The 26,477-nt window shown below is 38.8% G+C and overlaps 1 protein-coding gene across 4 annotated transcripts in view; it reads left to right on the plus strand.

Moving 5' to 3' along the window:
* The window catches only part of LOC128690786 (nucleoside diphosphate kinase 6), a 95,707-nt gene that overhangs the window by 45,093 nt on the left and 24,137 nt on the right, over positions 1 to 26,477 (plus strand). The window contains exon 4 of one of the 4 annotated variants that reach the window (XM_070088110.1): positions 18,178 to 18,517. The exons of 1 other annotated variant lie outside the window; for it this stretch is intronic. In XM_070088110.1, the coding sequence (XP_069944211.1) occupies positions 18,178 to 18,320 (143 nt within the window). In that variant the 3' untranslated portion in view covers positions 18,321 to 18,517. 2 more of the 4 variants (XM_070088122.1, XM_070088104.1) reach the window with 2 other exon arrangements.

Consider the following 26,477-nt stretch of genomic DNA (forward strand, 5'->3'; position numbering starts at 1 on the left):
CTAGAGCCTTTCCTAAGGGCAAAGGTAAAAGTTACACACATCTCAAGCATAAACAGGCCACCCAGGGCTATCCTAGTCATAACAGAAAGCACTAAACGAATATTTTTTACTTCAATGGGTTGGTTAACAGAGGGTTAGGCAAAAATCCTAAGTAGGAAAATATATCTATTTATTCAACATAACACTATATACACACTCTAGAAAACACCTTCATGTATCTCCTATCCTAAACGCCCAAATAGCGGGCACAAGAAGCAGGTGGCTGGTGGTCCAGCAGCCATAAACACTCGGCCTAGTCAGCACCAGGCCTTCACTACTCCAATACTGACCCCATTTCTTATTTCCTCACTCATCCCACAGCACCCTGACCATGTCAGAGCCTAGGTGAGCATACCGGTAAGCCATAGAAGAGCCTATGGCTTGAGTTAGCTAAACAAAAGGAGTACACCACAACAAAATTTAGCTTAAATACACAGCATCTCCGACGCCAGCCTCCATGCCATGCAGACCCCGCGTGTCTCCCCCACGCTTATCCGCTCACCCCCAAACACAGTTGGAAAATAAATCCCTGGCAGGATTTCTTTATAATTTACATTAGAGCACTTTACAGTACCCCCAAATGCACATTATGAATTATAAAATTATGCTTTACAATTATAACATTCATACTATTATGGTACCCTTCTCTACTGTATATACATAACACCCCATAACAAGCACACTGATTACTTCTTGATATATTGAGTGTGGATGGCTCTTGCTTCCAGTAATTTTTTCAGTTAGTTCAGTGCAGTTTTGTAAGGTTTCAATATTTCTGACAAATTCTTGAAGTCATTTTCATTGTACATCTGATCAGTAAACCAATAATCTGTCCAGGTGTATGAAATTAATTTGCATATCTTCTCCAAAGTCTTCCATCTTGTAGGTATAAGAATGAATGCAAGAATAGCTAGAATGGCTCTTGAATCGCACCTCGCATTGCTGATGTTTGGAATTTTTTGAAAGTTAACCAAAGGAAAGTGCCCTTTTTCTTCAAAGAATCTAAACACTCATGTTAGATGGTGCAAAAACTTCATATCATCTCTCCATCCTGATTGATGGAGGATCTCTTCTGTTCCATTAACAAACTTTGCCTTTAGTACCTCATAATTCTTCACCAGTTGGGATACAAATGGATACTTGATGTTTGGAGAACTGGTTTTAGCACCAAAATTTTCATCCATTACCAAATGGAGAATCCTCTCCAGAGTGTGATGCTGACAACTGATAAATTGTGGTTTGCTAATCCCCTTCTCTGAGAACATTCATTGCGTCTGAACAACAGATCCACTCTTTTTCCCTGTGTTAACAATTGTTGTATCAGCAGTGATCATCTTTATTGCATTCCATAAGTTGTATTCATCAGTAACTTTTGCTATTCTTTCAGCAATAGTTTCAGCCTTGCCATTTTTCAAATGCAGTGCATCCAGTTTTACTTTGGTTCTTTCATTTTTAAGTACTAATACCTGATACTCATATTCCTCAATGTGCTTTCCATTGAAATGTAAAGACCATTCTTCCATTTTAACAATCATTTTCTCCTTCAATTTAGCAGCCTCTTTGTATGTTGACTTGTAAATTGCTTCTTGACTTGGTGTAGGAATGTCAGTGCCATCAAATGACAACTGTTTGCATATCTTGGTGGCTTTACTTGTTAATACTTTTGTGGATGTCACCAAATTGGTTGCAACTTTACTTTCGTTGTGTTTTCTGGTTGGCGGAGTAGTACTTTCATCTTCATCTTCATACTCGCTCTCTTCAGATTCATTACCACTGTCACTCGATGCACAATCGTAAGATGTTGATGCTGAAGCTGATTCAGCAGGCAGTTTCTGTCTTTTTGAAGGATGAATAGTTTTTTCACTTGCAACTTGACTTGTAGAGTACCCCACTTCTCCTTTGCTTTCCACTTGAAGCTGGCACAGCTTTTTTGTCTTCAGAGGATAGCCATTGGCCATTTACTTTTGTGATATCAAAAAGTTCATTCAGGGCATCATAGTTTTCCCTCCTGACACATTCATCATAAGTCTTCATCACCTTGTCAAGCTTTACTCGTATTACTTGATCTGACACGTGGAAAATTCAGTTTATTCCTTCATAATTTTGTAACTGCTTTGGAAATTTTCTCTATTCACTCCTTTCTTCCTTTGATTTCTACTCCAAGAAAGTCCAATGATTTTGAGTGGGAGAGGTATTCTCCATTAATATTTTTCATTCATTTGAGTTGCCAATTAGTACTTTCCTGAGTTGCTAATTATGATAGTAATGCAGATAAATGTTGATTCATAGTTTTTGTTTAGGGGTGACCTTTTTTTGAAAACTGAGGAATTAGAGGCTTTTTCATTGTTTTTAAACAAAAGTTTATCGATTTATGACACAGGAGATGTTTTATTTGGAGAAAAGTAAAAAAGTTATAACCCTAGTAGCCATACAATGTATTGCAGATCAGGGTAGCCACACAATGTATTTTAGACCAGGGTAGTTACACAATATATTGTACAATAAGGTAGCCACATTAACCCTTTCGGTATCGGTCCCATTATATCACGGCTTTGAAGTCATTGTCAATCCCGTAGTATGACGCCATGTGCTCAGCTCACTCATATTAGTTGTGAGCAGTAAATTTGGGCCTAGATATGAGAGATGGGTCTATGTGGTAAATGTGCACCATATAAAAAAAATCCATGCAGCACGCAGTGCATAATATAAAAAAAATGTGACCGTGTTTTTGGGTTAAAACAGCAACTTTGCAGGTGTATTTTTGTTTGGTTTTTATAGTTGTATTCTAGGTTTCTTGGTCTCATTTGACAAAACAGAAGAATATTATAGAAATAGAGATGATTTTGATAAGTTTTGGGACTGAAAGTAGCTTGAAATTGAGGTCAAAGTAGTGGAAATGTTCTATTTTTGTTGACATTCCAGAATGCACAAATGAAGTCACTTATCCAATATGCATCCAACTGGCCAGTCTAATATGCATTTAGGAATGCACTGACATTATTTATACAATTATTACAATAATGCAGTAGTCTGTAAGAGTAAATTTTCTAATTTTTGTGTGAATAAAAATTCAAAATGAAAGCAAGCATAATATAAGAGGGGCCTGGAGACGTGACTAAGGAACAGAGGAAATGTTTATTTAGTGCCAGGAATGTCTACATTGTTTATTCTGGACCCTATTTTCAAATTGGCAATTGTTGAATTTTGTGTGAAATTGGCCAAATTACTGATTTCTGATCACTTTATTGGGTAGTTGAAATAGGTAAATGGGCAGTTTCTTGTACTCATTTCATAGAATAGAAAGAGTACTAGCAAAATAGCTGAGTTTGGTCACCTGGGACAAAGGAATTGGCTAAAATTAGAGCATAAATTGGGCGAAATTGCTGATGCGTAAATATAGCCGAGACCACTAACTTTGCGAGAGCATAATTCTGTAAGTTTTCCCTCAAATTGTGTACTTTTGGTTTCATTACCTTTGGAAAAAATTCTCTATCATTTCTTAAGATAATTTTTTTTTTTTTTTTTTTTTTTTTTTTTTTTTTTTGAAAATTCTTCAACCCTGGGAGCAAGTTTGCAAGCAGGGGATGCAACACTGAAAGGAGTGGAGTGCTCTTATGAAAAAAGAGCACTCCACATTTTGTAAGTACATCACTAAATTTGTGATCATATTTCCATGTAGACCTAGGTAGTAGGTTGGTAGACAGCAGCCACCCAGGGAGGTACCACCGTCCTGCCAAGTGAGTGTAAAACGGAAGCCTGTATTTGTTTTACATGATGGTAGGATTGCTGGTGTCTTTTGTCTGTCTCATAAACATGCAAGATTTCAGGTATGTCTTGCTACTTCTACTTACACTTAGGTCACACTACACATACATGTACAAGCATATACACACCCCTCTGAGTTTTCTTCTATTTTCTTTCTAGTTCTTGTTCTTGTTTATTTCCTCTTATCTCCATGGGGAAGTGGAAGAGAATTCTTCCTCCGTAAGCCATGTGTGTTGTAAGAGGCGACTAAAATGCCGGGAGCAATGGGCTAGTAACCCCTTCTCCTGTATAAATTACTAAATTTAAAAAGAGAAACTTTCATTTTTCTTTTTGGGCCACCCTGCCTTGGTGGGATACGGCCAGTTTATTGAAAGAAGAAGAAAGATTTCCATGTAGACCTAGGTAGTAGGTTGGTAGACAGCAGCCACCCAGGGAGGTACAGTGGTACTCCGAGCTTTGAACTGCTTCCAACTCGACCAATTATGTAAGTGTATTATTGTAAGTGCTTATGTAAGTGTATTTTTGGGGTCTGAAATTGACAAATCTAATTTACATTATTCTTTATGGGAACAAATTTGTTTGGTAACGACACTTAAACAGCCTTCTGGAATGAAGAAAGTTCGAAACTCGGGGTACCACTGTACTACTGTCTTGCCAAGTGAGTGTGAAATGGAAACCTGTAATTGTTTTACATGATGGTAGGATTGCTGTTGTCTTTTCTGTCTCATAAACATGTGGGATAACAGGTATATCTTGCTACTTCTACTCACACTTAGGTCACACTACACATGCATGTACAAGCATATATTTTTATGCACCCATCTGGGTTTTCTTCTGTTTTCATAATAGTTCTGGTTCTTCTTTATTTTCTCATTTCTCCATGGAGAAGTGGAAGAGAATTCTTCCTCCGTAAGCCATGCGTGTTGGATGAGGTAACTATAATCCCGGGAGCAAGGGAATAGTAACCCCTTCTCCTGTATAAATTTCTAAATGTAGAAAGAAAGATTTTTCTTTTTGGGGCACCCTGCCTCAGTGGGATATGGCTGGTTTGTTAAAAAAAAAAATTCATATAGACTTGTTCCACACAAGCAAGGCAGTATGCACAATAGATGTATGTTATACAGATGTGCCTTGAAGGAACCATTATGCCTTTTTGGCCATTTTTCATTTAAATTACTTTAATGTTTGTTTCTGGAATAATTGTCTTAAATCTTAGGCTGAGATTAATTTTCCAGTAGCCATGTGTATTGCACAGTAGGTGACCAAACACCAGCAGCAAAGAGCTGTTGACTCCTTTCCTTGTAATTCATTATGCAAAGAAAAAAGGAAGTAGAGTGGAACCTTGGCTTACGAATACTCCACCATATGAATTTTTCAGGATACAAGCCATCATTCGGTCGATTTTTTGCTTTAGGATACGAGCGAAATTTTAGGATGCGAACTTTCCCCTGAAGGGAGGTTCCTTAACCCATAAACGCTCCTAACATATATATAAGTTCACTATCCGAGTGCCCCGAATATTTTGAAAAATAAAAAAGTCGTTTTTCTTTTTTTATGGAAATAAAGAACACATTTTTGTAAGTGTTATAAGATAAAAAAAAAATTAGGGTCAGTAATTACAGAGATATGAGGCCAAGAAGTTGGCACTGGATGCTCACGTGACGGCAACATCGAGTCCTGCCACTTGCAGAAGTGTTAGCCGATATACCTTTTTTTTTCTATTTTTCATATTACAGTGGACCCTCGACATTCGATACTAATCCGTTCCTGAGAGCTATCGAATGTCGAAAATATCAAAAGTCAAATTAATTTTCCCCATAAGAAATAATGGAAATCAAATTTATCCGTGCAACACACGCAAAAGTATGAAAAAAAAAAATTACCACATGAAATATTAAGTTTAATGCAATAGAATAATTACAATAACAACAATAACAATAGATTAATAACAATAGAATAATTGACACTTACCTTTAATAAAGATCTGGTGATGATTGATGGGATGGGAGGAGGGGAGAGTGTAGATGGTGTTAGTGTTTAGAAGGGGAATCCCCTTCCATTAGGACTTGAACTGGCAGCCTCACCATGCCTTACCACACTGTGTATGCCACTACGATTCTTAAATCTTTCAAACCAACCTTTGTTGGCCTTAAATTCACTCACATCACCACTAGTTGCAGGCAATTTCTTTACCAAATCATCATACACTCCGACACACGCACTCCACTTTCGTACTTTGCAATTATTTCTTTCTTCATTTCAATAGTCATTAGCACCTTTTTTTCTCGAAGGGTTGCAACAACAACAACAACAACAAAGTTTATTCTCTATAAGGATTACAATGCTGAGTTTACAGAAATTTGGTTATTGTGTGGTTTACATGTAGTAAAATTGTGATTACAGAGTGTACCACTAGAACGCTTAGCATGGCTAGGCATTTCGGGCAGACTTAGTTTTATTCTTAATTGTAAAATATTACAAATTATGAGGTAAGTTGGTATTATGGCTAAGTGACTAAATACTAGTTTGTGACTTTAGCAATGTGAATGCTTTTGTTTTGGCACAGTACATAGTTTCAGTATTGGAGTATCACAGGATTCATTATTTTAAGATTGAGGTTAATATTTCTGTTTATGGTCAAATGAGTGAGTGAGTGTAAGTGTGAACCACCAGGTGGTATTCGTGTAGTTAGTTGACGGGGTGTATCAGGGAGATAAGATGTTTTCTAATGGTAGTTTTGAAGGTGATGAATGTGTCTGCAGTTCTAGAGTTCTCAGGTAGGGTATTCCAGATTTTAGGGCCTTTGACATACATTGAATTTTTGTAAAGGTTTAGTCAGACACGGGGAATGTCGTAGAGATGTTTGTGTCTGGTGTTATGCCTGTGGGTTCTGTCACAACTATCAAGAAAGCGTTTTAGGTCAAGGTTGATATTAGAGTTTAAGGCCCTGTAGATGTAGATTGCACAGTAGTAAGTGTGGATGTACTGAACTGGGAGTAAGTTTAGGTCTATGAAGAGTGGGGGGGTGTGTTGCCAGGGATGGGATTTAGTGATTATTCTTACTGCAGCTTTTTGTTGGGTTATTATTGGCTTTAGGTGTGTTGCTGCAGTTGATCCCCAAGCACAAATAGCATAGGTGAGGTATGGATAAATAAGTGAGTGGTATAGTGTGAGAAGGGCATTTTGCGGCACGTAGTATCGTATCTTGGAGAGGATCCCAACCGTTTTGGATACTTTTTTGGTTATATGCTGGATATGGGTGCTGAAATTCAGGTTGTTGTCAAGGTATAAGCCTAGGAATTTGCCCCCATTATTTCTGGTAATTAGAGTGTTGTCAGTCTTAATGTTAATTTGTGCATCTCCTGCTCTGCTACCAAACATAATGTAGTAGGTTTTGTCAGTGTTAAGCGTAAGTTTATTGGCTGTCATCCAAGTCGATATTTTAATCAGCTCCTCATTCACAATGGTGTTGAGGGTGGCAAGATTAGGGTGAGAGGTGACATAAGTCATGTCATCAGCAAAGAGAATGGGTTTCAGGTGTTGGGATACGTTTGGAAGGTCATTGATGTATATGAGGAAGAGCAGGGGACCAAGGACACTTCCCTGCGGAACTCCAGTATCAAGTGGCTGTGTTGCTGATGCTGTGTCTTTAATGGTGACGTACTGAAACCTATTAGTAATGTAAGATTTGAAATAAGCAAGCGCATGGCCTCTTATACCGTAATGATCAAGTTTGTGGAGTAGGATGTCGTGGTCTACTGTGTCAAAAGCTTTTCTTAGGTCAATAAAAATTCCTAGTGGATATTCCTTATTTTCCAATGCTGTGTAAAGCAGATCTAGCATTTTTATGATTGCATCATTAGTGCTTTTATTTTTCCTGAATCCAAATTGGCAGGGGTTGAGTATGTTTTGAGCCGTTATAAATGAATACAGTCTCCTGTGCACGAGTTTCTCAAAGATTTTGGATAGCAATGGTAAGTTAGATATTGGCCAATAGTTGTTTAAGTCTGTAGGGTCACCACCTTTATGTATTGGTGTAACCCTTGCCATCTTGAGTAGTTTCGGGAAGGTGCTAGTCTCTAGTGACTTGTTAAAAAGTAATGAAATAGCATGCGAAAGGACATGGGCCGCTCGCTTATACAGTAGTGGTGGGACATGAGACAGATTCCCCGAGTTATTTTTAAGTGACTTTATAATCTCAGTGACTTCCGTGGGCTCAGTTGGTGCAAGATAGTAGGAATTAGGGAAATTCCCATCTAGGTAGTCCCCGGCATGGGCATTGGTATGTGGGATTTTACTGGCGAGATTAGATCCTATGGTTGAGAAGAAGTCGTTTATCTTGTTAGCTGTGTCAGTGGGATGTAGTGGTGTTTCATTAGGTTTAGTTAGGACAATATTCTTGGTTTTTCTCAGTTTGTGGGTCCCTAGAATCTGAGAGAGTGTTTCCCAGGTCTTTTTTATATCTCCTCTAGTGTCTGTGAATCTGCTGGAGTAGTATAGTTGTTTGGCTTTCTTTATTACTTTGGTGAGAGCTGATGAATAGTGTTTAAGAATATCTTTGTTCATTAAGCCCTGTCTATATTGCTTTTCATATTGGTGTTTCTTGTCAATGGATTTCAGAATGGTGCTGGTTAGCCATGGGCAACCAAGCCGTTTGTTTGTGATCTGTTTTGTTTTTATAGGACAATGTTTGTTGTATAGTCTAAGTAATTTGTTAAGAAAAATGTCTGTCCAGTCATCAATACCATTGGCCTTGGAGAATTCTGTAGGCCAATCAACAGTCTCTAGGTCAGCTGTGAACTTCATTACTGAGGCCTCGTCATGGAGCCTAAATGAGACTTTGTTGTATTCAAGTGGTGGTTTACTAATGTTTGTCAGGAGGAAGGTAGGGTAGTGGTCTGTAGTGCTATCTGTGATTATCCCTGATTTAAGGGGGGCTAGTATATTGGTCCATATGTGGTCTATTATGGTTGCACTTGTCTCAGTGAGCCTGGTTGGTTTAGTTATTGTTGGTATGAGAAGTGTGTTGTTCATATTGTTGATGAAATCAGTTACAGGCTGATCATCTAGTAAGCCAAGGTTGATGTTGAAGTCTCCAGCTAAGAGAAGGTGGTGCTTATTCATTTGTCTGTTTGTTATTAGTGACTTTAATTTCTCACTGAAATTTGGGATGTTTGTGTGAGGTATCCGGTAAATGGCACCGATTGTTATAGGCGTCTTAAGGTTTTTTACAGTAAAATTAGCAAAAATGTATTCCCCATATTCATCACTAGAAGCTTTCTTGGGGCCCATGGTTACTTATTTTGCAGAAACAAGCGCCAAAAACAGTGATAATATGGATAATATGGAATGTACCGAATGTATCCATAGATGTGCGCACACTGGCTGGCTTGTAAACACTGGCACACACGGTGCAGTTCAGGCCACACGTGGACACGTCTCGTACGAATCGTATTGAATGTTGGGTTTTCCATCGAATGTTGAGGCGAAATGTTTGCATTAAAATGCATCGAATATCGGATTTATCGAATGTCAATGCCATCGAATGTTGGGGGTCCACTGTATTTTATATAATTTTTATGTTCTGATAATTACAGTTTATAGTAGTTCTTGTCATTTCATAACCAATCTTTGTTCTTACACTAGTATTAGGTACTGAAATTGTACTCAAATTGTCACAGACACGCTGACAGGTTGACATTTACACCTGCCTTGGCCATTTACTATTTTTTTTTTTTTCAACAAGTCGGCCGTCTCCCACCGAGGCAGGGTGACCCAAAAAAGAAAGAAAATCCCCAAAAAGAAAATACTTTCATCATCATTCAATACTTTCACCACACTCACACATTATCACTGCTTTTGCAGAGGTGCTCAGAATACAACAGTTTAGAAGCATATACGTATAAAGATACACAACATATCCCTCCAAACTGCCAATATCCCAATTTCCAGGACTCAAGTCCGACTATATGAAAATAACTGGTTTCCCTGAATCCCTTCACTAAATATTACCCTGCTCACACTCCAACAGATCGTCAGGTCCCAAGTATCATTTGTCTCCATTCACTCCTATCTAACATGCTCATACACACTTGCTGGAAGTCCAAGCCCCTTGCCCACAAAACCTCCTTTACCCCCTCTTTCCAACCCTTTCGAGGACGACCCCTGCCCCTCCTTCCTTTCCCTATAGATTTATATGCCTTCCATGTCATTCTACTTTGATCCATTCTCTCTAAATGACCAAACCACCTCAACAACCCCTCTTCTGCCCTCTGACTAATGCTTTTATTAACTCCACACCTTCTCCTAATTTCCACACTCCGAATTTTCTGCATAATATTTACACCACACATTGCCCTTAGACAGGACATCTCCACTGCCTCCAACCGTCTCCTCGCTGCTGCATTTACCACCCAAGCTTCACATCCATATAAGAGTGTTGGTACTACTATACTTTCATACATTCCCTTCTTTGCCTCCATAGATAACGTTTTTTGACTCCACATATACCTCAACGCACCACTCACCTTTTTTCCCTCATCAATTCTATGATTAACCTCATCCTTCATAAACCCATCCGCCGACACGTCAACTCCCAAGTATCTGAAAACAATCACTTCTTCCATACTCCTCCCCCCCCAATTTGATATCCAATTTTTCTTTATCTAAATCATTTGATACCCTCATCACCTTACTCTTTTCTATGTTCACTTTCAACTTTCTACCTTTACACACATTCTCAAACTCATCCACTAACCTTTGCAATTTTTCTTTAGAATCTCCCATAAGCACAGTATCATCAGCAAAAAGTAACTGTGTCAGTTCCCATTTTGAATTTGATTCCCCATAATTTAATCCCACCCCTCTCCTGAACACCCTAGCATTTACTTCTTTTACAACCCCATCTATAAATATATTAAACAACCATGGTGACATTACACATCCCTGTCTAAGACCTACTTTTACCGGGAAGTATTCTCCCTCTCTTCTACATACCCTAACCTGAGCCTCACTATCCTCATAAAAGCTCTTTACAGCATTTAGTAACTTACCACCTATTCCATATACTTGCAACATCTGCCACATTGCTCCTCTATCCACTCTATCATATGCCTTTTCTAAATCCATAAATGCAATAAAAACTTCCCTACCTTTATCTAAATACTGTTCACATATATGCTTCAATGTAAACACTTGATCTACACATCCCCTACCCACTCTGAAGCCTCCCTGCTCATCCGCAATCCTACATTCTGTCTTACCTCTAATTCTTTCAATTATAACCCTACCGTATACTTTTCCTGGTATACTCAGTAAACTTATTCTTCTATAATTATTACAATCTCTTTTGTCCCCTTTCCCTTTATATAAAGGGACTATACATGCTCTCCGCCAATCCCTAGGTACCTTCCCCTCTTTCATACATTTATTAAACATAAGTACCAACCACTCCAACACTATATCCCCCCCTGCTTTTAACATTTCTGTCATGATCCCATCAGTTCCAGCTGCTTTACCCCCTTTCATTCTACGTAATGCCTCACGTACCTCCACCACACTTACATTCTGCTCTTCTTCACTCCTAAAAGATGGTATACCTCCCTGGCCAGTGCATGAAATTACCGCCTCCCTTTCTTCCTCAACATTTAAAAGTTCCTCAAAATATTCTCGCCATCTACCTAATACCTCCCTCTCCCCATCTACTAACTCCCCTACTCTGTTTTTAACTGACAAATCCATACTTTCCCTAGGCTTTCTTAACTTGTTTAACTCCAAAATTTTTTTTTATTTTCATTAAAATTTCTTGACAGTGCCTCTCCCACTCTTTCATTTGCTCTCCTTTTGCACTCTCTCACCACTCTCTTCACCTTTCTTTTACTCTCCATATACTCTGCTCTTCTTATAACACTTCTGCTTTGTAAAAACCTCTCATAAGCTACCTTTTTCTCTTTTATCACACCCTTTACTTCATCATTCCACCAATCACTCCTCTTTCCTCCTGCCCCCACCCTCCTATAACCACAAACTTCTGCCCCACATTCTAATACTGCATTTTTAGAACTATTCCAACCCTCTTCAACCCTCCCACTACTCATCTTTGCATTAGCCCACCTTTCTGCCAATAGTCGCTTATATCTCGCCCGAACTTCCTCCTCCCTTAGTTTATACACTTTCACCTCCCTCTTACTTGTTGTTGCCACCTTCCTCTTTTCTCATCTACCTCTTACTCTAACTGTAGCTACAACTAAATAATGATCCGATATATCAGTTGCCCCTCTATAAACATGTACATCCTGGAGCCTACCCATCAACCTTTTATCCACCAATACATAATCTAACAAACTACTTTCATTACGTGCTACATCATACCTTGTATATTTATTTATCCTCTTTTTCATAAAATATGTATTACTTATTACCAAATTTCTTTCTACACATAGCTCAATTAAAGACTCCCCATTTACATTTACCCCTGGCACCCGAAATTTACCTACTACTCCCTCCATAACATTTTTACCCACTTTAGCATTGAAATCCCCAACCACCATTACTCTCACACTTGATTCAAAACTCCCCACGCATTCACTCAACATTTCCCAGAATCTCTCTCTCTCCTCTACACTTCTCTCTTCTCCAGGTGCATACACGCTTACTATAACCCACTTTTCACATCCAATCTTTATTTTACTCCACATAATCCTTGAATTTATACATTTGTAGTCCCTCTTTTCTTGCCATAGCTTATCCTTCAACATTATTGCTACTCCTTCTTTAGCTCTAACTCTATTTGAAACCCCTGACCTAATCCCATTTACTATTGTCTTGGAATATATACAAAGTATTTATATGCCCCAGCAATGTTTTGGGTATGTGGAAGTATATAATAATAATAATAATAATAATAATAATAATAATAATAGTAAGAAGAAGAAGAAAAGAATAATAATAATAATAATAATAATAGTAAGAAGAAGAAAATAATAATAATGATACTAAGAAGAAAATAATAATAAAAATAATAATAATAATACGTAATAATAAGTTCCCTTGAAGCATGAAAAAAAAAGCTTCACTCCACCCCTGACAGTGACGTGATGAGATAACATTAATATTTTGACTGTTTCAGTCATATACATACAATGTACATCTTATGAGCCACTGTGTTTGACGTATATATACTCAAAAATTCTAGTGGCTTCAAATCAAGCAGGAGAAAGCTGGTAGGCCCACATGTGAGAGAATGGGTCTGTGTGGTCAGTGTGCACCATATAAAAAAATCCTGCAGCATGCAGTGCATAATGAGGAAAAAAAACTCCGACCGTGTTTTTGGATTAAAATGCCAACGTTGTGGTGTATTTTTGTATAGTATTTATGGTTGTATTCTTGTTTTCTTGGTCTCATTTGATACAATGGAAATCATAGAAAGAGAGGTGATTTAGATTGGTTTTACTATGAAAAGAACCTTGAAATGAAGCTCAAAGTAGGGGAAATGTTTGATTTTTGCCAATGTTCAAAAGTAAACAAATTATGTCATTGTCCAATAAATGTCCAGCTAGCCATTCTGATATGCAGTTATGAATGGGTTGACATTATTTATATAATTATTACAATATTGCAATAGTCTGCATAACAGTAAATCTTCTATTGTTTGTTGGAATAAAAATTCAAATTAGAAAGCAAGAGTAATGTCAGAGGGGCCTGGAGACATGACTGATGAACAAAGAAAATGTTATTTTAGAGCCAGGAATGTCTGCATTGTTCATTCTGGACCTATTTTGAAATTGGCATATTTTTTAATTTGTGTGAAATTGGCCAAATTGCAAATTTCTGACTACGTTATTGGGTAGTTGAAATCAGTAAATGGGCAGTTTCTTGTACTCAATTGATAGAATAAGTGGATTTCTAAAGAAATAACTATGAGTTTCATCGACTGGAACAGTGGAATTAGCCAAAAATAGGGCTCAAAGTGGGCGAAATCACCGATTTGTAAATATCGCCGAGGTTGCTAGCTTCATGAGAGCGTAATTCCATGAGTTTTCCATCAAATTTCATTCTTTTGGTGTCATTACCATCGGGAAAAGATTCTCTATCATTTCACAAGAAAAAATATTTTTTTTTGTTTTAAATTTTTGCGACACCAGGAGACACCTCAGAATTTGGGGTTGCGACAGTCAAAAGGTTAAATAAGAGCTGGCATTTGATGAGCATATGCAAGTGTGCGGTGATAAGTCTTGATTAGAAAAGATTAGAGGTGACATTTGATGAGTATCGGCCCTCGCTTTGTTTTTGCTGATACACAAACATGTCTGTCTATCTATTTGTCTGTCAAGCTCCCTGTGTATCTGTCTATCCATCTAGCTCTCCGTCTCGGAGAGCCACAAGACTGCATCACCATGTTTACTTATATCTTCAAGCAGAGTACAGTATAGCACTTTGTCTGGATTTTTTGGGTTATCCTAGATAATTTACACTATGTATACTTGTATTTATGTGTACCTGTGAGACAGAGATAGACAAAGACAGACAGAGATAGAGACAGAGAGACAGACAGAGATAGACATAGACACAGACAAACAAATGGAGCCAGGCCACCAGCAGCTGGCCAGTCATGCAGCTGGCCACCTGGCTGGCCAGGTGGCCAATCAGCCAGCCAATCAGCCAGTCAGCCAGCCTGCTGAACAAGTATTACGTTCCAGAATTGTTTCTCTTTACTTAGGACATAGGTTATAAGACATTCCGAAAGGGTGTTGCACAAATGCTGCACATTGGTTATTATCAAGGTTTTTTGATATTTCCTCGACCACTTATAGCCACATCCACCTCAAAGCCACTAAACTCGGGGTCAGCATCACTTTCCTCTTAATCCTTTGACTGTCGCAACCCCAAATCCTGAAGTGTCTCCTGGTGTCGCAGAGTTTTTGTGAAAAAAAAATTATTTTTTCTTATGAAATGATAGAGAATCTTTTCCCGATGGTAATGACACCAAGAGTACGAAATTTGATCAAAAACTTACGGAATTACACTCCAGCGAAGTTAGCGATCTTGGTGATATATACGCATCGGCGATTTTGCTGACTTTGAACCCTATTGTTGGCCAATTCCATTGTTCCAGTTCACCAAATTCATAGCTATTTCTTTAGAACTCCATTTTTTCTATCAATTGAGTACAAGAAACTGCCCATTTACTGATTTCAACTACCCAGTAAAGTGATCAGAAATTGTCAATTTGGCCAATTTAATGCAAATTAAAAAATATGCCAGTTTCAAAACAGGGTCCAGAATAAACAATGCAGACATTCTTGGCACTAAAATAACATATACTCTGTTCATTGGTCACGTCTCCAGGCCCCTCTTATATTACTCTTGCTATTTATTTTGAATTTTTATTAAACAAAAAATAGAAGATTTACTGTTATGCAAACTGCTGCATTATTATAAAAATGGTATAAATAATATCAGTGCACTAGTGAAAGAATATTAGACTTTGCAGTTGATGTGTATTGGACATGCGGTGTGATTTGCTTACTCTTGAACATTGGTAAAAATCGAACATTTCCGCTACTTTGAGCTCAATTTCAAGGTCGTTTTCATCGTGAAACTAATGAAAATCATCTCTATTTCTTTAATATGTTTTCCATTCTATCAAATGAGACCAAGAAAACGAGAATATAGCCATAAATACTACAGGAAAATACACCTCAAAGTCAGCGTTTTAATTCAAAAACAATGTCGGAGTTTTTTTTTTCTCATTATGCACTGCGTGCTGCAGGATTTTTTTATACTTTGCACACTGACGACACAGACCCATTCTCTCACATGTGGGCCTACCAGCTTTCTCCTGCTTGATTTGAAGCTGCTAGAATCATTGAGTATATATACATCCAAAACACTGGCTTGTAAGACGTACGTATATGGCCGAAACAGTCAAAGGGTTAAAATGGGAGAGTTAATACTACATAAAATCAGTGAATCCCAGGTGTTTGCCCCGCTGTTTGCTCTAGCTGGCACTCATTTGAACTGGTGCTCCCACGTGGTACTAAGTGGTCCCAGATTTTTTAATACAGTGCACACTGAGTGTTATGATCCATTCTCTGCTGACAAGGCATCTCAGGCCAATTGTGCCATATTTGAAGGCAGGAAAATAAAACGTTTGTATACGTTTGGGGCACTAGCAGTAAGAACGTATATATATGTTTGGACCGTTTACGGGTTAAAGCCAGTTGGGCCTGGTTCGAAAAGTTTAAAAGGAGGTCTGGCATTCACTCTGTCATCAGGCATGGTGAGGGAGTGAGCTCTGATGTGAAGGCAGCTGAGGATTTTATCAAAACTTTTGCAGAAGTGGTAGCAGATGAAGAATACATCCCTCAGCAAGTCTGTGAGAAGACAGGGCTTTTCTGGAAGAAGATGCCAAGGAGGACTTACATAACTGCAGAGGAGAAGAGGATGCCAGGCCACAAACCCATGAAGGATAGGTTGATCCTCGCACTGTGTGCCAATGCAAGTGGCGATTGCAAGATCAAGTCGCAAGATTAAGTCGCATAAGATTCTAAAAGGAAAACTGCATGTTATGTGGAAGGCAAACCCGAAGGCATGGGTCACCAGGCAGTTCTTTGTGGAGTGGGCAAACCTGGTATTTGGTCCTTCTCGTCCTGGACAACGCACCTGTTCACCCACCGAAGATTGCAGACGACGTAATTGAAGAGTTTAAGTTTATAAAGGTTCTCTACCTTCCACCCTACACCACCCCTATCCTGCAGCCCATGGACCAGCAGGTGATTTCTAATTTCAAGATGCTCTACACCATGCACCCATTCTGCCACTGCTTTGACGTGACAGAGAACACAAACTTGACCCTTCGAGAGTTCTGGAAGGACCACTATAACATCGTGATATACCTCAAAATTATAAATATGACCTGGCAGGGTGTTACAAGGAGGACCTTGACTTCTGCGTGGAAGAAGCTGTGGCCTGAGGTTGTGCCTGAAAGGGACTTTGAAGGATTCGGACCCGAAGTGCCAGTGGTGGAGGAGATTGTGTCTCTTGGAAAGGTCATGGGCATGGAGGTGGATGAAGATGACATGAACGATCTCATCGAAGAGCACTCCGAAGAGATGGCAACGGAGGAGATGAACTACATGATAAGGAGGTTTTACAGGACATTCGTACCATGGAGGCACAAGATGTCAAGGAGTATGTCTCCACAAGTGAGATAAAGGAAATATTGGGAATCTGGGAGAGATTTTCAGACTTTATTGAAAAGAAACACCCAGAGAAGGTTTAAAGAGGTCGTGCATTGGAGCTATGTAATGATGCTTGTGTAAGTCATTTCCAAAACATTCTGAAAGGGAGGAAGAAAGAAACCTCCTTGGACAGTTATTTATTGAAACGCCGTACAAATGAAAGTGTGACAAACGTGGAGAAAAAGTCAAAAAGTAAGTGAATACGTAGTGTAGTGAGATAAACATAAAACTTGCACATAGCAGTTCTTAAGAAAAGTGTGAACTCCTGACAGGATATGTTGCTCTGCATTTCTTCTCCAAGGTATGTAAATGTCATATGTACACCAGATCTAATTCAGTTAGCCTCACAAAGCCCGTTTTCTCTTATGATAACACCTCTGAAGTTTTCATACCGAGAATGCGCGACCACTCCCGACCACAATCCTCCTCCCTCCGCTGTCCAAGTAATGACATATTTTATTCATTCTAGGGTGTATATCAGATTTCTGTGTTATTTATATTGTTTATTATGTCATATTAGATGAATTGTGACAGATAACTAAGCCGTAGAGTTGATATTAGGGTTATTTTGTCATGTCTCTTGAGAGCAGGAGTTCAGCTGGAACAAATTAATTGCATTTCAATTAATTTAAATGAGGAAAAGTGACCCAGTATACGAACAAATCAGGATACGAATAAGTCCACGGAATGGATTAAATTCGTAACCCGAGGTTCCACTGTGTGGTGTTAAAGTTTAGCTATTTAAATTTGCATGATGTATGAATATAAAGAACAAATTGATTGTTAATGTTATAAATAAAAGGAATTTGAATGCCTTACCACTGAGTTAAATACAGTTAATAAGGTTACTGATCAGAGAGTTTGGGTTGGAAGAAATGAAAGTTAGGCATATCTGAAAGAGTGAAAGCTGTAGAAAGTATCTGATACTATTAATGAATTCTGGAGAGAGAAAAATAAAAATGTTTATTTAAAAAACTTGTAGTTTATAGATGAGTAGAAATTGTAGTATCAGATTGATTACATGTTACTGATCTTCCATCATGCATTGTGTGTCATTTCCAAGCACAAACATCATGTATATGAATAAAATATCTATGAAATAAACACTTACTTAGAATATTATTACTGACAGATGGAGAGGAAACTGCAGCAAGAGAGATGTCATTTTTCTTTCCAGAATTCTCCAGGAAGGAATGGTATGAAGTTGAGGAAGAAAAGTTTCGAAAAGGTCAAATACAGTTAGACAAAGCCAGTTTTGTACATAGGTTATTATGAGGTAGTTCTCCATAACATTACATGTATTTGTTTTATAGTGATGATAGTGTTGAGAAAAAGAAATATATTTGTGTACAAGTTCAAATACAGATTTTGCAACAGCAAAAAAATATCTATCTTTAAATTAAGAAATTTGGATTTACACTACCGAAGTCATTGATGTTCCTTAGTAATAACAATAAATGAATAAATTTTAATTTTAATTTAACCTAAATATGATAAATGATATAAGTGAAATAGACAAAAAAAAAAATATGGTGAAGAATGCAGTACAGTATTTGACACTATACAGCTAATTATTATTGGAAAGCAACCCAGTTGGGTCTCGAAAACTTTATTTTCCCTACCAGCAATTTTTTTTTTACTACAAAACATTCACACTTTAATAATAATAATATCTTTATTTCTACAAGTACAGTACATGTACAAGGTATACAGGCCTAGCTGACATTAATGACATACTACTATTTAGAAAGCCCATTGTTATCTACGTACCTGGAGTTTACCTGGAGGGCATTCTGGGGATCAATTCTCCGCAGCCCAGTCCACGACCAGGCCTCCCAGTGGATCAGGGCCTGATCAATGAGGCTGTTACTGCTGGTCGCACTCAGTCCAACGTACGAATCACAACCCGGCTGATCCGGCACTGACTTTAGGTATCTGTCCAGCTCCCTCTTGAAGACAACCAGAGGTCTATTGGTAATGCCCCTTATGGCTGGTGGGAGGCTGTTGAACAGTCATGGGCCCCGGACAGTTACTGTGTTTTCTCTGAGTGTGCCAGTGGCGCCCCTACTTTTCACTGGGGTATGTTGCATTACCTGCCAAGTCTTTTGCTTTCATAGGGAGTGATTTCTGTGTGCAGATTAGGAACCAGCCCCTCTAGAATCTTCCAGGTGTAGATTATGATATATCTCTCTCACCTGTGCTCCAGTGAGTACAGGTCAAGAGCAGAGCATTTTGGGCAAATAGGTCAATTTTGTCTCAGGATGTGACCCACTCCAGTCGACTAACACACAGGCACCCATTATTACTGATGGTTGAACATGGACAACCAGTGTAAGGAAACATGCCCAATGTTTCAACCCTTACTGGAAATCGAACCCAGACACTCACTCTCACTGTGTGAAGCGAGAGCTTTTGCCACCAGTCACTAAAACTGCCTAATTTATCTAGACATTTTTCTCAAATCTTCATTTCTGTTCCTTATCCTACCTCATAATACAGTGGTCCCTCGATAATCGTCGGGTTCGATAGTCATCCTTTTCGGAAATCGTCGCGTTATTTTTGTCCAAACATTGGCTCGCAAATGGTCTGTTGACTCGCTAATCGTTGTTTGTCCTGGACGCATACTCACGGCTCTGAGCTGGCTCGGCCTCCCTTCCCAGCCAGTGTGCCATTGTTTACCAGTGAGTGACGGTCCCCTCACTTGTTCATATGAAATATTTCATAATATTCCATTCATTTTAGTGCTTGCTACCATGGCTCCAAAGAAAGCTCCTAGTGCCAAGCCTTTGGTAAAGAAGGTGAGAAATGCGATTGAATTTAAGAAAAACATTGAACAATATGAAAGTGGTGTACGTGTGGCCGAACTGGTCAGGATGTACAGTAGACCCCCGCATAACGATCACCTCTGAATGCGACCAATTATGTAAGTGTATTTATGTAAGTGCGTTCGTACATGTATGTTTGGGGTCTGAAATGGACTAATCTACTTCACAATATTCCTTATGGGAACAAATTCGGTCAGTACTGGCACCTGGACATACTTCTGGAGTGAAAAAATATCGTTAACCGGGGGTCCACTGTATAACAAATCCTGTACAACCATATCTTCCATTGTGGCTGAGAAAAAGGAAATCAAGGAAGCTGTTGTTGCAAAGGGGGTAAATATGCTAACAAAAATGAGATCACCAGTACTCGAAGATGTTGAGAAGTTATTATTGGTGTGGATGAACGAGAAACAATTAGCAGGAGATAGTCTTATGACGTCGATTATTTGTGAAAAGGCTAGGCAGTTGCATGATGATCTGGTAAAGAAATTGCCCACAACGAGTACTAATATTTGTGAATTTAAGGCCAGCAAAGGTTGGTTTGAGAGATTTAAGAACCGTAGTGGCATACACAGTGTGACAAGGCATGGTGAGGCTGCCAGTTCGGACAAAATTGCAGCTACAAAATTTGTAAGTGAATTCAAGGAGTACATAGAGGCTGAAGGACTGAAATCTGAACAAATGTTCAATTATGACGAAACAGGCCTTTTTTGGAAGAAAATGCCAAAGAGGACCTACATTACTCAGGAGGAAAAGGGACTGCCAGGACACAAGCCTATGAAAGACAGGCTAACGCTCATGTTGTGTGCTAATGCTAGTGGGGATTTCAAAGTGAAGTTGTTACTAGTGTACCATTCTGAAAATCCCACAGTGTTCAAGAGAAACAGTGTTATGAAAAGTAAATTGTGTGTGTTTTGTAGATCTAATATTAAGGCATGGGTCACGAGGGAAATTTTCGTCGAGTGGTTCAATGAAGTGTTTGGCTCTAGTGTGAAGAATTATCTCCTGGAAAAGAAATTGGATCTCAAGTGCCTCCTAGTAATGGACAATGCACCTGTTCATCCTCCAAACTTGGATGACCAAATTCTGCAGGAGTTTGGGTGCATCACAGTAAAGTTCTTGCCCCAGAATACCACTCCTCTCCTCCAGCCCATGGACCAGCAGATCATTTCAAACTTTAAAAAACTCTACACCAAAGCAATGTTTCAAAGGTGCTTTAATGTGACCTCAGACACTCACTTGACCCTAAGAGATTTTTGGAAAGAACACTTCAGTATCCTCCACTGCATAAGCCTTATAGGTAAGGCTTGGGAGGGAGTGACTACCAGGACTTTGAACTCTGCTTGGAGAAAATTGTGGCCAGATTGTGTCCACAAGAGGGATTTTGAAGGGTTTGTGGCTGACCCTGATGAGCCTATGTCAGTTGTGAACTCTGTTGTGGCATTGGGGAGTTCCATGAGGTTGGATGTGAGTTTGGAGGATGTGGAAGAGTTGGTGGAGGACCACAACAAAGAGCTAACCACTGAGGAGCTGCAAGAGCTTCAGCAGGAACAGCAACAGATCACAGCTCAGAATCTTGCTGCAGAGGAGGAGGAAGAGAGATGGAAGAAGGTGCTTTCTTCAGAAATTAAGGAGATTTTTGAAATGTGGGGTAGGATGGAAAGATATATGGAGAAACATCACCCTGAGAAGGATGTTGCAAGCCATATCGGCAACTTGTACACTGACAGAGTCTTGGCCCATTTTAGGGAAGTTTTAAAGAGACGCCAGAAACAGAGCTCTCTGGACAGGTTTTTTACGAGACAGGACTCCATTGACTCTCAAGCTGGTCCTAGTGGCATTAACCCTTTGAGGGTCGACAGGCCCTCTCCGAAACTCGTTCTCAGGGTCGGCCAAATTTAAAAAAAAAAAAAAATTATTTTCTCTTATGAAAAGATAGAGAATCTTTTCCCGATCATAAAGACACCAAAAGTTTGAAATTTGATAGAAAACTTACGGAATTATGCTCTCGCAAAGTTAGCGGTCTCGGCGATGTTTACGCATCGGCGATTTTGCCCACTTTGAGCCCCATTTTCGGCCAATTTCACTGTACTAGTCGACAAAAAACATGAATATTTCGCTAGAACTCCATTTTTTCTATCGAATGGATGCAAGAAACCACTCATTTATGAAATTCAACTATCCAGTACAGTGGTCAGAATTTAGCAATTTTGCCAATTTCACACAAATTTCAAAAGATGCCAATTTCGGAATAGGGTCCAGAATAAACAAGAAAGACATTCCTGGCACTAAAATGACATTTCCTCTAGTCATTAGTCATGTCTCAAGTCCCCTCTTATATTCTTTTGCTTTCCACTTTGAATTTTTATTCTCACAAAAAATATAAGATTTACTGTTATGCAGACTATTGCATTAGTGTAAAAAATGGTATAAATATTATTGGTGCACTTGTGAAAGAATATTAGACTCACCAGTTGACGTGTATTGCACGCTTGGCACGATTTGTTTACTTTTGAACTTTGGTAAAAATCGAACATTTCTGCTACTTTGAGCTCAATTTCAAGGCACCTTTCTTTGTAAAACCAGTCAAAATCATCTCAATTTCTGTAATATGTCTTCCATTCTATAAAATGAGACCAAGAAAACTAGAATACAACAATAAATACCATACGAAAATACACTGCAAAGTCGCTGATTTATTAAAAAAAAATGGTCAAAGTTTTTTTTTTCTCATTATGCACTGTGTGCTGCAGGATTTTTTTTAGACTGTGCACACTGACCACATAGACCCATTCTTTCATATGAAGGCCTACCAGCTTTCTCCCACTAGATTTGAGGCCGCTAGAATTTATGAGTACTAGTACGTCAAAAACCCCTACGCGTAAAACGTACTAGTACGACGAAAACCCTCAAAGGGTTAAGAAACAGAGAAGAGAAGTAACCCCAGAAAAGGACTTGGTACCTGAGGTGTTGATGGACGGGGATTCCCCTTCCAAACAGTAACTAATCCAATCTCTCTTCTCCTCCAGTCTTCCATACACTAAGAAGAATCGCCAATAAAGGTAAGTGTTATGCTGTTAATGTTTCATTCATCATGTCCCGTTGTATTGTTTATGTACCACATCTATGTTTCATGTAAAAAAACTTTTTGTTTTAATACTTCTGGGTGTCAGGAACGGATTAATTGTATTTACATTATTTCTTATGGGGAAAATTGATTCGAAAATTGTCCATTTCGATAATCGTCGCACTTCCAGGAACGGATAAACGAGGGACCACTGTACATAGTTTTTTAATTAAGTAGTACGTATAGTCTTGGTTTCAGTTTGCCTGAAATATTGAGGATTTTTTTACCCTGGCATTGTAATTTACTATCTGTGTTTTAAAAAATAAATGCTTGTTTCTTAATTGTTTGCTTATCTTTTTGATACTTTGTGAAGATAATGGTTTAGAGACTCTTTTACATTACGTAAAAATGATCTCTAAATTACATAGATCGATGATCTGTTAAAACGAGAACATATCTCAACTCCATCACTTCCATGAAATTTCGAAACTTTCAAGCCCTTCTCTGAATTTGCAAAATCATAATAACACAGTTGCAAACAGACGACAGAACAGGTGGGTTTTCAAACTCATTGTAGCCAGCTGGCCCAGTGGCTTACACACTGGTTTGGAGTTTGTAACTCCATTTGGTTTGTTTCCCTTCTCTGAAAAGTGCAAAGGTCACATCATCAATGAAGCACTTTCAACAATGTTAACCCTTTCATGGTCAGCAGGCCCTCTCCCAAACCTGTTCTCAGGGTTGGAAAATATTAAAAAAAAAAAAAAAAAAAAAATTCTTATGAAAAGATAGTTTTTTTTTCTAAACTTTATAGGCTAAAAAAAATTTTTTGCCATCAATACTTACCGAGATATGGAGGCGTGAAGTTGGCAGAAAGTGAACAGCATACGGCAAAGTCGCCGACTGCCGGTCACCCGGTAATCGTTTATTTTGTTCTTTTATACTTTTTTCTATTATTTTTTTATATATTTTTTCAAGTAACTTTTACGGCCTGTGAGACCAATATGAGCACTATTTTGTAAGTTTTTTCTCTTTCTATACTACACAATAACTGCACAAACACTGTTGTCACTATATTGTTTACAAAACTTGTTTACACAAATGAGCAATATAAAATGTTGTTTATTACTATTTTTCTATATTTTATATACATATACAGTGGACCCCCGGTTAACGATATTTTTTCTCTCCAGAAGTATGTTCAGGTGCCAGTACTGACCGAAATTGTTCCCATAAGGAATATTGTGAAGTAGATTAGTCCATTTCAGACCCCCAAACATACACGTACAAACGCACTTACATAAATACACCTACATAATTGGTCGCATTCGGAGGTGATCGTTATGCGGGGGTCCACTGTATACAGTCACAGGTCATGTTTCCAGAAGTTCTGCAGCCTGTGGAAGTCTTTGAAACATGGTGTCATACACAGTGGTGTTTTACACTCCTCACACATAAAACGAGTGTGTCTACATTGTTGTGGGTGTGTTTTTGTATGTGCACAGATGTAACACTTCTTCTGAGCCTTTTTCTTGAAAGCAATAGCAGGCAGTTTTGTTAGGAAGTGATTACCATGCTTCAGATGAGAAGGTAGTTGTTGATAATTTCGTGGGTGGTTTTCTATTGCAGGTGTTGAACATTAAAATGGTATGAAATACCGACAGATTGTTAGGTAAGACACATGCAACAGTTAGGTATCTTTATTTCGAAACGTTTCGCCTACACAGTAGGCTTCTTCAGTCGAGTACAGAAAAGTTGATAGAAGCAGAAGAGACTTGAAGACGATGTAATCAGTCCATCACCCTTAAAGTTTTGAGGTGGTCAGTCCCTCAGTCTGGAGTAGAGCATTGTTCCAAAGTTTGAAACAGTACTCGACTGAAGAAGCCTACTGTGTAGGCGAAACGTTTCGAAATAAAGATACCTAACTGTTGCATGTGTCTTACCTAACATTGCAGGTGTTGTTCCTTGGTACTTGATTATTATTTGTCTGATGACAGAGAAACAAAATTTGCCATATGGTGGTTTGTTTCTAGTCCTCATCTTATACATATTATAAGCATTGAGCATGGAAATGTCCAGAATATGGAAAAAGAGTTTTATGTACCACTTACAACTCTTGCGAACACAATCAGCAAACCCAATCTGCATGTCACATTTGTCCACTGAATGCATATTGAGGGTGTAGTCAATCACAGCTGCAGGTTTTAGAATGGGTTCATTGCTCTCTCTATGCTGCCTGCCAGTGTCTGCCATTTCATTAGGGTGAACTGATGACAACAGTGTGACATCTCATTTGTCATACCACCGAAATGCCATGATGTCATTGGCAGCAAACGCCTACACCTCACCTCTATGAGTGCCAGCGTCGAACCTGGGCATATGTTTATGATTTGCATGCACTGTGCCACACACATCTGTCACGTTCACTTGCAAGAAATCACTGAGTATGGGGCTTGTGTACCAGTTATCAGTATATAATATATGCCCCTTACCAAGATATGGTTCCATCATTGTTCTAACCACATCACTAGAGATACCCAATAACTTCCTGGTATCTCACAATGTATTACTTCCAGTGTACACAATTATATCCAATACAAGACCACTGTAGCAATCACAAAGCACAAACAACTTTATACCAAAGCGTTTTCTCTTGCTTGGTATGTATTGCTTGAATGAGTCTTCCTTTGAACAGAATCAAAGACTTGTCAATAACAAGCTTCCTGAAGGGATAAAAATACATATTGAATTTCTGTTTCAGATACACAAACACATTCCAAATTTTATATAACCTGCCATTTTTGTCAGGCCTGGTTTTGTCTGAGAAGTGAAGCATACGTAATAATAGCACAAATCAATTCACTCCTATTATGTGACTGAAACCTGGGGTTGCAATCAGGCGGTCTGTTGACCAGTATGATTTGACACTGTGCTTATACACATATGGCATAAGCATTATTGTGGCAAACAAAAGATACATCTCAGCCACAGTTGTCTCCTTCCACTGGTGTAGGTGTGAGTTTGGTGAAAGTATTGTGTTTACCATGGTGTAATCAAAGTATCTGTTGCTTTCCCTGTCAATAATTTCCATCAGGGGTTCATCAAATAATAACTCGAAACATTCCAGTTCAGTGACATTGTTCCCAGGTGTACAAGATGGCCGTATTCTACTTTGACTTTCATCAAAGTGATGGGGATTTGGAACAAAATTGGCAGCATCCTGCCAATCCCAGGTGCGGTCTGCTGGTGGGTACTGGATACTGACAGGTGGTTGTGGTTGTGGAGGCTGGTGTGGTGGGTGGGTGGGGGATGGTGGCCTTTGTTGTAATTCAGCTGAGGCAGCAGTATGGGTGGCAGCATGGCCCACTGCTGGTGCCTCACAGCTGGCACCACCACTACCACCAACAGATGCATGCACATTTTCCATCCCAAGTGCAACACTATCATCTTCATTTTCACTATCTGTTCCTGTTGTACAGCCACGGATTGTACTCCGAGATGTACTCCTTCCCCTTGGAATAGCGTATGGCACACTACCAGAGT

Source organism: Cherax quadricarinatus, chromosome 2 (assembly GCF_038502225.1).
Source record: "Cherax quadricarinatus isolate ZL_2023a chromosome 2, ASM3850222v1, whole genome shotgun sequence".
Lineage (NCBI taxonomy): Eukaryota > Metazoa > Arthropoda > Malacostraca > Decapoda > Parastacidae > Cherax > Cherax quadricarinatus.